At 48.9% G+C, this 12,485-nt stretch overlaps 1 protein-coding gene across 1 annotated transcript in view; it reads left to right on the top strand.

The window, feature by feature from the left end:
- Window positions 1-12,485, top strand: part of plxna4 (plexin A4) — a 559,926-nt gene that overhangs the window by 383,424 nt on the left and 164,017 nt on the right. Inside the window, exon 6 of the mRNA XM_071332139.1 lies at window positions 6,929-7,052. Coding sequence (XP_071188240.1) covers window positions 6,929-7,052 — 124 coding nt within the window. The remainder of the gene's footprint in view (window positions 1-6,928; window positions 7,053-12,485) is intronic.

Below are 12,485 nucleotides of genomic sequence, written 5' to 3'. Positions count from 1 at the left end.
GAGAGGCCCTAGTCAGGGGGAAGGGGCTAGGGGGTTAGAGAGGCCCTAGTCAGGGGGAAGGGGCTAGGGGGTTAGAGAGGCCCTAGTCAGGGGGAAGGAGCTAGGGGGTTAGAGAGGCCCTAGTCAGGGGGAAGGGGCTAGGGGGTTAGAGAGGCCCTAGTCAGGGGGAAGGGGCTAGGGGGTTAGAGAGACCCTAGTCAAGGGTGAAGAGTCTGGGTAGAAATGCCTCATTTGGGGAGTAGTAGTATTCTGCCTTGTGTTATGGCTCCTGGAGTCACCTAGATGACGTTCCGGCGCTGTATCTCATAGCACGGTATGATATTATCCAATGCATTGTTATACCTTATATGTATAGTAATTGCTTGGCTAATGTATGGGGATCAGCCACCCAGAGACACATGCATAAGCATCAGGGAGGAATATGTAACGGTGCCCTGTTTTTCCCCACACTTTTGCATTAGGTATAATTTAGGTAGTTAACCCATCAGTATGTGATGGTGAACAGTCAACAGTCAAATAGAAAGATGGAGGACTGTTCAACCTCCAACCCCAGATGTAGAGTGCATACTGAAGTGTGTTTGTGACGTTGCTGATGGAGCACCATGTCTTCGCCAGCCTCTGGAAAGTTAATAGGTTTCATTTCCCTCTCCACTTGACCTTTTCTGTTCCTCCCAGCATTAAATATGTATTAGACCTAAAGTCTCTCACCACAGCCTGCTACATCCGCACCTCACCCACCAACCCTCCTCACCCTCCGCACCTCACCCCCCAAACCTCCTCACCCCACTCACCTCACCTTACCCCTCAACCCTCCTCATCCCCCTCACCTCACCCCCCAACCCTCCTCACCCTCCTTACCTCACCCCCTAAACCTCCTCACCCCACTCACCTCACCTTACCCCTCAACCCTCCTCATCCCCCTCACCTCACCTTACCCCTCAACCCTCCTCACCCTCCTCACCTCACCCCCCCAAACCTCCTCACCCCACTCACCTCACCTCACCCCCCAAAACTCCTCACCCCACTCACCTCACCCCCAACCCTCCTCACCCTCCTCACCTCACCTTACCCCTCAACCCTCCTCACCCCACCCCACTCACCTCACCTTACCCACCAACCCTCCTCACCCTCCTCACCTCACCCACCCTCCTCACCTCACCCCCCAAACATCCTCACCCCACTCAGCTCACCTTACCCCTCAACCCTCCTCACCCCACTCACCTTACCTTACCCCTCAACCCTCCTCACACCACTCACCTCACCTTACCACCCAACTCTCCTCATCCCCCTCACCTCACCTCTCACCTTAACCCCCAACCCTAGAGTATTGTACTGTAGAGTTCTATAGAGTATAGTACTGTAGAGTATTGTACTGTAGAGTAGAGTACTGTAGAGTACTGTATAGTACTGTAGAGTACTGTACTGTAGAGTACTGCAGAGTACTGAAGAGTACTGTACTGTACTGTACTGTAGAGTACTGTAGAGTACTGCATAGTAGAGTACTGTAGAGTAGAGTACTGTAGAGTACTGTAGAGTAGAGTACTGTAGAACACTGTAGATTAGAGTACTGTAGAGTACTGTGGAGTGGAAAATCATACTACATTGTGATTGACTTTCTGTTATGAATAGTAGGCAAGTATTAAAGCTAAATTTGTCTGTGTGTTTACTAGGCACATGAAAGGGTCATAATCTTGTTGGAAAGGCTGGCAAATCCTCCTCATTCTTCTAATTGAGTCACATTATCAAAGGCTTCAGGAAACAAGAGTGAAGATTAGTTCCATTCAGCCACCAATCTAATCCATTCATGAGGCTCTCTCTAAACGTGTCTCCACCAGCATTTAATACCACTACTGTTTATTCAAGTTGAAATAGATGTTTGATGTTGAACTGTCTGAGGGAGGATATCCGTTTGGATTGATTCAGCTCTTTAGACGCTGCCAGACTTCTAATAGATCTGGGAGTGGTCATGCGAGGTGAGCAAGCTGAAGACTCTCACAGCTTTCAGCCCACACTGTCACAAGACCCTATGATGACAATATACGTTAATTAAGCGATAAGGCCCGAGGGGGTGTAGCATATAGCCAATATACCACCAAGGGCTGTTCTTATGCCTGGATACAGCCCTTAGTCGTGGTATGTTGGCCATATACAACAAACCCCCAAGGTGCCTTATTGCTATTAGAAACTGGTTACAAACGTAATTAGAGCAGTAAAAATAAATATTTTGTCATACCTGTGGTATACGGTCTGATATACCACAGCTGTCAGCCAATCAGCATTCAGGGCTCGAACCACCCAGTTTATAAAACCAAAAATTCCACTGATGGTACAGTATACAGTCTACTACAATGTTAGAGTACAGACAGTAATGTTGTATAGTATCTTTATAGTATAGTTGACAACTCATTTATATTCCCTAAAACAAAAGTGGTTTTACTGCTGTTACTGACACAGTTGGTGTTTTTCAAGGATATATGGTTAGGTAAAAACAGATCTACACAGAGAGAAGCTATGGAGAGTCTAGGCCTGCAATCTGCCTCCCTCATACAGAGCATATTGGCGCTGTTATCTCCCACTAACCTCTGATTAGAGCTCTCCGCTAACTGCCGCTACCGCTCACTGGCTACGTCTGAACAGCTGCCAGCACGTGGGCAGTGGCGCAGAGAGAGAAGGATGCGAGAAAGAGGGGACGGGTGTACGGGGAGAGCGAGGGAGGAGAGAGAGAGGGAGAGACTGAATTCAGAGATGACCAAGTGACCGTCAATACAGAGTCACACAGACCATCATGGATAGCTGTACCCTAAAGTCGGAGAAATCAGTTTCCAGTCTCAGTATAACCCCCTCCCCCAATCAGATTAGATCTTTTGCAAATAAGTGGGCAAAAGATCAGAATTGGGCTACCGGAGTAAACGCAGCCATAGAGGTAAAGGCAAGTTAAGCCAGATCTGAAGGGTAATCATTAGTAATCATGATTTCTTTCATCTCACCCAGTTAGTTGAGCCTCTTATCACAGCTTTCATGAGAAGTTTAAAAGCTAGCTGGACGTGTAAAGCCTACCCATGACACCATTATTCATGGACAGGTCTGATACATTACCCCTAGCCATATGATACATTACCCCTAGCCATCTGATACATTACCCCTAGCCATATGATACATTACCCCTAGCCATATGATACATCACCCCTAGCCATCTGATACATTACCCCTAGCCATCTGATACATTACCCCTAGCCATATGATACATTACCCCTAGCCATCTGATACATTACCCCTAGCCATCTGATACATTACCCCTAGCCATATGATACATTACCCCTAGCCATCTGATACATTACCCCTAGCTATCTGATACATTACCCCCTAGCCATCTGATACATTACCCCTAGCCATCTGATACATTACCCCTAGCCATCTGATACATTACCCCTAGCCATCTGATACATTACACCTAGCCATCTGATCTGCCCTTCAAGTCCAGCCATTGTCCATGTTCGGAGTGCTGTAGGTTATTAGACGTTTCAATTGTGTTATTTTGTCCTATGGAATGAGTTACAGTTACTGTTGCACAAGTACAGAGGCTGGAGGCTCCAACACACACCTTTCAATAAGCAAAATGTGAAAAGGGACAAATGTTATTATTTTTTATGATGCAATTGAATTCCCTACAAGCTGCATAAGCCAGTGTGTTGCAGAGAAGAGGCGGATAGTCAGAGAGAGAGAGAGAGTCAGAGAGTCAGAGAGAGAGAGTCAGAGAGAGAGAGAGAGAGAGAGAGAGAGAGCGAGAGAGAGAGAGAGAGTTAAAGGAGCAGTTTGAGATCACTCCAGATATGATTGATCTTCAATATTCCCAACGTATTCCTATATGTTCCACGGCTCATTTGCATTACGAGAAAAACAAATTCCCACCCAGCTCTTCTAATGGACTGATTTACTTCACTAATGATAATGTATTAATGAGCCCAACCTGTCAGGTGCTCCGAGGATCACTCATCAAATGGCATCACCATATTTATCAGATGCCTAATCATGTCCACGTCTTGGTACAACACAAAAACAAACTTGCAGAAAAATACACACTCAACTATGCATGCTCAACACACGTACTCAAAGAACATACAATAAACATTCTCAATTATCGCTCTCTCTCTCTCTCTCTCTCTGACTCTCTCTCTCTCTCTGCCTCTCTCTCTCTCTCTGCCTCTCTCTCTCTCTCTGCCTCTCTCTCTCTCTCTCTCTCTTCCTCTCTCTCTCTCTCTCTCTCTCTCTCTCTCTCTCTCTCTCTCTCTCTCTCTCTCTGCTCTCTCTGCTCTCTCTCTCTCTCTGCCTCTTTCTCTCTCTGCCTCTCTCTCTCTCTCTCTCTCTCTGCCTCTCTCTGCCTCTCTCGCTCTCTCTCTCTCTCTCTCTCTCTCTCTCTCTCTCTCTCTCTCTCTCTCTCTCTCTCTCTCTCTCTCTCTCTCTCTCTCTCTCTCTCTCTCTCTCTCTCTCTCTCTCTCTCTCTCTCTCTCTCTTCAGCACATTGACAAATGTTTTCAGGCAGAGTTATGAACATGTCATTGTGAAGACATCAAAGTAGTTCTCTACAGTCTGTCCTGCCACTGTCAGCGTCTCTACAGGCCCCGTCATTTACAGACGGCCTGCGAGTCCCACAGAGATGATGTCATTAAACGCCCTCAGGGCATTACGAGCGCCCTTGTTTATGACTCCTAAAAGCAGTGCCCTATTAAATTAAAGTGCACTATCCCACAAGTGTCAAAGGGATCCATGTCAGATTTCACAGACACATGCTACCCAATAGCTTTCAGACCCTAAACTGGCAACCCTGAGAACCCCCTCTATTGATTGTGATTGCACCGCTAGCCAAAGTGCCCTCTGTGGTCGGACCGTACCATTACCGGGTGGTTTCGGGGGGAGATATCACATTATTCATTCAGGTTCCCTCTAATCACAAACTGAAGGAAAGAAGGAGAAGGAAAGAGAGAGAAGTTGTTAGATTTGACACTTGTGATGTTTTAGAAAAGGCTTCTGGCCGGTGAGCTAACAGCATGAAATAGAGATTTCTCTCCTGAAGAAGTTCTCTGAGCCACCAGGCAACAGGATTGGTTCACTCCCCCTACATCGCTCTGCATGGTATATTTACCCCTCTGTCTCACTCATCTTCTTCTCTCTGCATAATTTGGTGTAACTAACACACGCACGCTCACGCATAGACACACATAGACACTGGTGGCGAGAACCAACCCGTAGCCAACACACCCACTCCAAACACATCAGTACTGAATCAAATACATACAACACCCATGCAGGTACAAGCACTCAGGTGTGTGTGTAGGAGTGTATAACTGTATTCTCTGTGGGGTTTTGTGTACTGTAGGGTTTATTAAATCAGCAGTACAATGGGGAACAGGAGGCCTGATGGAGAACACAAAGGGAAGCTCTCTGGTTAAAGCCTTCTCAGACCTGCTTAGCGGAGGAGCTGAGAAAAAGACTATTGAAAAGCCTCTGAATGATTGTTGCCTTCCCTAAATCTCCTCTCTTCTGTTCTCTCTTCTCTCTCTCTTCTTTCACTCCGAAGCAGATTACTTCTTCTTCTTCCATTCTGTCTGCCGGCTTCTTTTCTCCGCGCTGGGTCGCTTAAAACTTCACAATGCAGACACATCTCGTCCCCCCTATGAAAAGCTTCTACTGCGGGAGGTATTATTGTATGTCTGCCGTCACCCAGCCTCCCAGAAGTCCCTTCTATCATTCTCTCTGAGGACTTTGGCTCTCTGTGGGATTTGCTGTTAATTGCTTGAGAACTTTGTTTAAATCAAGGAGGATTAAACAGAATAGGGTTTACGGGGATTTAATGGAGGAGGTTAGGGGTTATAGTGGAGCGTGGGGATGGTAGGTACAATGGTCTTTCGGTAGTTGATATAACGTTTTGTGAGAGTATATCCATACTTTCTTTACTTTCTACTTTACCCAGGTGTCTGTACTCTTTACCCAGGTGTCTGTACTCTTTACCCATGTGTCTGTACTCTTTACCCAGGTGTCTGTACTCTTTACCCAGGTGTCTGTACTCTTTACCCAGGTGTCTGTACTCTTTACCCAGGTGTCTGTACTCTTTACCCAGGTGTCTGTACTCTTTACCCAGGTGTCTGTACTCTTTACCCAGGTGTCTGTACTCTTTACCCAGGTGTCTGTACTCTTTACCAAGGTGTCTGTACTCTTTACCCAGGTTTGCCAGTGTTCCCAGCCTCTCTGTGTGAATATCTGTGTGACTGTCTCATGGGAGTTAGAGGCGTTCCCTGTACCTGCTGCTGAAATACTACAGCCATTTAGAAGTTCTTAGTAATGGTGTGGCTTTGGGAAAGTAAACCAGTAGCAGCGGCCCACTGTCAACAGATACTAGTGTGTGGAAACGTGAGCTACAGAATTCTCCCAGGGACAAAAGCAGAGAGAAAGAGGGAGTTTATTTACCAACCCACATAATATAATGGGAATGGATTAGACCACCTGGCCCTGGATTAAGAGGGGGGTAATCCATCCCTTGCTCCCCATCCCCGCCCCCCACCTGCACTTGGCACTGCCCATGAATGCCCCTCATTAAGATGGCCTCACAAAGACAGAGCCTGTCCCCCTTCTCCCAACAGAGCAGCTCCACTTCCACAAATAGAGGCGGCCATTGTTTTAGGGTTGTCCAGTCACAGTGAATGGCCAGTATCCGTGGATAAAGCTCTGGTAGAAATATGATGAATGTCTCCGTATTAATATCACCCCGGGTATTTCCAGGTCTTTCACACAGGTAACTAACATTCTTCTGCTTTCCCAGGGGCTCAGCAGGTGGGACAAGCCATGTGAACGAGGATCCAATGGGGTTGACTGAAGGCTGCGACGGGTGTTACGGTGAATAACCTCCCCCCTCTGTTACTTTGTGTTCCCACAGGTGCACCAGGAAGGAGAAATGCGAGCGCTCGGCCGAGCCCCGGCGGTTCGCCTGGGACATCAAGCAGTGCGTCCGACTCAGCGTCCACCCCAGCAACATCTCAGTGTCCCAGTTCAGTGTCACGGTGAGTGGTGACCACTTCGCACGGTCAAAGAGTGGTCAAAACACTACTTCCTCCTGGGTCCTGTCCACTAGGCACGAAAACAGAAAACCTTTTGAGACGGAAAAATGTAATATTGGCATTCTTATTGGACATCTTCAGATAGCGCCTCCTCCGTTTTGAAATGTTTTCTCTCATTTCGTGCCCCACTGAACCTGACCGGTCTAAAATGAAAAAGAAGTGTCTGGCACAATGACCGATATTATTGCATTTTAGTAGGCTTACAGTTACTATGGTGACCAGAAACCATATCAGCATACAATATACCATCATCTGGTATTGCATCCAATGACTGAATGAGCGGTCACATCAGAAAAATCAGATTAGGAGGAAAACAGGAGACGCCCAACCATTTTAGTGGTCCAATGAACCATGTCATAGTTGAAGGTATTGATGTTGTGCCTCACTAACACGGTTAAGCCTGGGGAATCATCTTTAGCCAATGGCCATAACGTAATTATCCCCTCATATGTCACAGGTCCTTACAGATCTGTCCATCAAGGCCAGGGTTTCCCCTAGCATTACCTCATGCCACCTAACCATCATCTAATCATCTGTATATTGCAGCTGTGTTCTGTGTCTGTCTATCTAGACAACATGTTATTATCGTTGGCTTCCAGGCTTCCACAGACTGTAATGATCAGTGATAATGGGGGTTATATAGACGCTGTGTAGCTGCTGCTCTGGTATTGTTCATGGAATGACTGGGGTGATGCTGTTTTGCTGGCACTAAAAACCTGGCCTCGTACGAACCATCCTGGTCTCGCTTCACTGGAACAGAATGGAAGCTGGCGAGATCAGGATGCTTCGTACGAGGCCACTGAAAACCTCCCGCTAGGGAACATAACACTGGTTATAACAATGACATCATTTCACTCTGTTTTGCCCACTGGGTGAGTATTATATAGATACTGCATACCCTACCAGCTGATCTGATATATTGTGTATGGAATCAGCTGGGATTGTGTTGTGTTGCTGGCACTAAACACCTCTCCCTCCACACTAGAGGTGTCTACCGGTCAGTCTGCTGTCTTAGCACCTCTCCCTCCACACTAGAGGTGTCTACTGGTCAGTCTGCTGTCTTAACACCTCTCCCTCCACACTAGAGGTGTCTACTGGTCAGTCTGCTGTCTTAACACCTCTCCCTCCACACTAGAGGTGTCTACCGGTCAGTCTGCTGTCTTAGCACCTCTCCCTCCACACTAGAGGTGTCTACTGGTCAGTCTGCTGTCTTAACACCTCTCCCTCCACACTAGAGGTGTCTACTGGTCAGTCTGCTGTCTTAACACCTCTCCCTCCACACTAGAGGTGTCTACTGGTCAGTCTGCTGTCTTAACACCTCTCCCTCCACACTAGAGGTGTCTACCGGTCAGTCTGCTGTCTTAACACCTCTCCCTCCACACTAAAGGTGTCTACCGGTCAGTCTGCTGTCTTAACACCTCTCCCTCCACACTAGAGGTGTCTACCGTTCAGTCTGCTGTCTTAACACCTCTCCCTCCACACTAGAGGTGTCTACCGGTCAGTCTGCTGTCTTAACACCTCTCCCTCCACACTAGAGGTGTCTACCGGTCAGTCTGCTGTCTTAACACCTCTCCCTCCACACTAGAGGTGTCTACTGGTCAGTCTGCTGTCTTAGAACCTCTCCCTCCACACTAGAGGTGTCTACCGGTCAGTCTGCTGTCTTAACACCTCTCCCTCCACACTAGAGGTGTCTACCAGTCAGTCTGCTGTCTTAACACCTCTCCCTCCACACTACAGGTGTCTACCGGTCAGTCTGCTGTCTTAACACCTCTCCCTCCACACTAGAGGTGTCTACTGGTCAGTCTGCTGTCTTAACACCTCTCCCTCCACACTAGAGGTGTCTACCGGTCAGTCTGCTGTCTTAACACCTCTCCCTCCACACTAGAGGTGTCTACCTGTCAGTCTGCTGTCTTAACACCTCTCCCTCCACACTACAGGTGTCTACCGGTCAGTCTGCTGTCTTAACACCTCTCCCTCCACACTAGAGGTGTCTACCGTTCAGTCTGCTGTCTTAACACCTCTCCCTCCACACTAGAGGTGTCTACCGGTCAGTCTGCTGTCTTAACACCTCTCCCTCCATACTAGAGGTGTCTACCGGTCAGTCTGCTGTCTTAACACCTCTCCCTCCACACTAGAGGTGTCTACCGGTCAGTCTGCTGTCTTAACACCTCTCCCTCCACACTAGAGGTGTCTACCGTTCAGTCTGCTGTCTTAACACCTCTCCCTCCACACTAGAGGTGTCTACTGGTCAGTCTGCTGTCTTAGCACCTCTCCCTCCACACTAGAGGTGTCTACTGGTCAGTCTGCTGTCTTAACACCTCTCCCTCCACACTAGAGGTGTCTACCGGTCAGTCTGCTGTCTTAACACCTCTCCCTCCACACTACAGGTGTCTACTGGTCAGGCTGCTGTCTTAACACCTCTCCCTCCACACTAGAGGTGTCTACTGGTCAGTCTGCTGTCTTAACACCTCTCCCTCCACACTAGAGGTGTCTACCGGTCAGTCTGCTGTCTTAGCACCTCTCCCTCCACACTAGAGGTGTCTACTGGTCAGTCTGCTGTCTTAACACCTCTCCCTCCACACTAGAGGTGTCTACTGGTCAGTCTGCTGTCTTAACACCTCTCCCTCCACACTAGAGGTGTCTACTGGTCAGTCTGCTGTCTTAACACCTCTCCCTCCACACTAGAGGTGTCTACCGGTCAGTCTGCTGTCTTAACACCTCTCCCTCCACACTAAAGGTGTCTACCGGTCAGTCTGCTGTCTTAACACCTCTCCCTCCACACTAGAGGTGTCTACCGTTCAGTCTGCTGTCTTAACACCTCTCCCTCCACACTAGAGGTGTCTACCGGTCAGTCTGCTGTCTTAACACCTCTCCCTCCACACTAGAGGTGTCTACCGGTCAGTCTGCTGTCTTAACACCTCTCCCTCCACACTAGAGGTGTCTACTGGTCAGTCTGCTGTCTTAACACCTCTCCCTCCACACTAGAGGTGTCTACCAGTCAGTCTGCTGTCTTAACACCTCTCCCTCCACACTACAGGTGTCTACCGGTCAGTCTGCTGTCTTAACACCTCTCCCTCCACACTAGAGGTGTTTACCGTTCAGTCTGCTGTCTTAACACCTCTCCCTCCACACTAGAGGTGTCTACCGGTCAGTCTGCTGTCTTAACACCTCTCCCTCCACACTAGAGGTGTCTACCAGTCAGTCTGCTGTCTTAACACCTCTCCCTCCACACTAGAGGTGTCTACCGGTCAGTCGGCTGTCTTAACACCTCTCCCTCCACACTAGAGGTGTCTACTGGTCAGTCTGCTGTCTTAACACCTCTCCCTCCACACTAGAGGTGTCTACCGGTCAGTCTGCTGTCTTAACACCTCTCCCTCCATACTAGAGGTGTCTACCGGTCAGTCTGCTGTCTTAACACCTCTCCCTCCACACTAGAGGTGTCTACCGGTCAGTCGGCTGTCTTAACACCTCTCCCTCCACACTAGAGGTGTCTACCGTTCAGTCTGCTGTCTTAACACCTCTCCCTCCACACTAGAGGTGTCTACTGGTCAGTCTGCTGTCTTAGCACCTCTCCCTCCACACTACAGGTGTCTACCGGTCAGTCTGCTGTCTTAACACCTCTCCCTCCACACTAGAGGTGTCTACTGGTCAGTCTGCTGTCTTAACACCTCTCCCTCCACACTAGAGGTGTCTACCGGTCAGTCTGCTGTCTTAACACCTCTCCCTCCATACTAGAGGTGTCTACCGGTCAGTCTGCTGTCTTAACACCTCTCCCTCCATACTAGAGGTGTCTACCGGTCAGTCTGCTGTCTTAACACCTCTCCCTCCACACTAGAGGTGTCTACCGGTCAGTCGGCTGTCTTAACACCTCTCCCTCCACACTAGAGGTGTCTACCGTTCAGTCTGCTGTCTTAACACCTCTCCCTCCACACTAGAGGTGTCTACTGGTCAGTCTGCTGTCTTAGCACCTCTCCCTCCACACTAGAGGTGTCTACTGGTCAGTCTGCTGTCTTAACACCTCTCCCTCCACACTAGAGGTGTCTACCGGTCAGTCTGCTGTCTTAACACCTCTCCCTCCACACTACAGGTGTCTACTTGTCAGTCTGCTGTCTTAACACCTCTCCCTCCACACTACAGGTGTCTACCGGTCAGTCTGCTGTCTTAACACCTCTCCCTCCACACTAGAGGTGTCTACCGTTCAGTCTGCTGTCTTAACACCTCTCCCTCCACACTAGAGGTGTCTACCGGTCAGTCTGCTGTCTTAACACCTCTCCCTCCACACTAGAGGTGTCTACCGGTCAGTCTGCTGTCTTAACACCTCTCCCTCCATACTAGAGGTGTCTACCGGTCAGTCTGCTGTCTTAACACCTCTCCCTCCACACTAGAGGTGTCTACCGGTCAGTCTGCTGTCTTAACACCTCTCCCTCCACACTAGAGGTGTCTACCGTTCAGTCTGCTGTCTTAACACCTCTCCCTCCACACTAGAGGTGTCTACTGGTCAGTCTGCTGTCTTAACACCTCTCCCTCCACACTAGAGGTGTCTACCGGTCAGTCTGCTGTCTTAACACCTCTCCCTCCACACTAGAGGTGTCTACTGGTCAGTCTGCTGTCTTAACACCTCTCCCTCCACACTAGAGGTGTCTACTGGTCAGTCTGCTGTCTTAACACCTCTCCCTCCACACTAGAGGTGTCTACTGGTCAGTCTGCTGTCTTAACATCTCTCCCTCCACACTAGAGGTGTCTACTGGTCAGTCTGCTGTCTTAACACCTCTCCCTCCACACTAGAGGTGTCTACTGGTCAGTCTGCTGTCTTAACACCTCTCCCTCCACACTAGAGGTGTCTACTGGTCAGTCTGCAGTCTTAGCACCTCTCCCTCCACACTAGAGGTGTCTACCGGTCAGTCTGCTGTCTTAACACCTCTCCCTCCACACTAGAGGTGTCTACTGGTCAGTCTGCTGTCTTAACACCTCTGCTGTCTTAGGTCACTGTATGACTGTATGAGTCTTGCTGATCTGGGCAGTTCCTTTGAGGGACGCTGTGTGTGTGTTTGTGTGTGTGTATGTGTGTGTACTCTCTCCTCTCTCCACCTGTGTTGTGTCGTGTCAGTAAACCCTTCAAAGCAGGCCGTAGCCTTTCCCTCTATCTCCCTGTGTAATCCCAGTGCCACCCACCAGGCGCCAATCAGATGACTGTACACAAACACTCCCCAGGACACTACCCCTCTCTGTAGAATCACACCACCACCTGGTTATGGTGAATAACAAGTCTGGCCTGGTGTTTCTGGCGGATAGGGGTGACGGCAGAAACATGTACACCAGGTCTCTTCAGCTATGTTCATGCTTGGAACTAAATTCCATTTCCGTGTGCTTGGCTGT

This window comes from Salvelinus alpinus, chromosome 11 (assembly GCF_045679555.1).
Source record: "Salvelinus alpinus chromosome 11, SLU_Salpinus.1, whole genome shotgun sequence".
NCBI lineage: Eukaryota > Metazoa > Chordata > Actinopteri > Salmoniformes > Salmonidae > Salvelinus > Salvelinus alpinus.
Note: the sequence above shows the minus strand (reverse complement) of the source record. Positions and strands in the feature narration are given on the sequence as shown.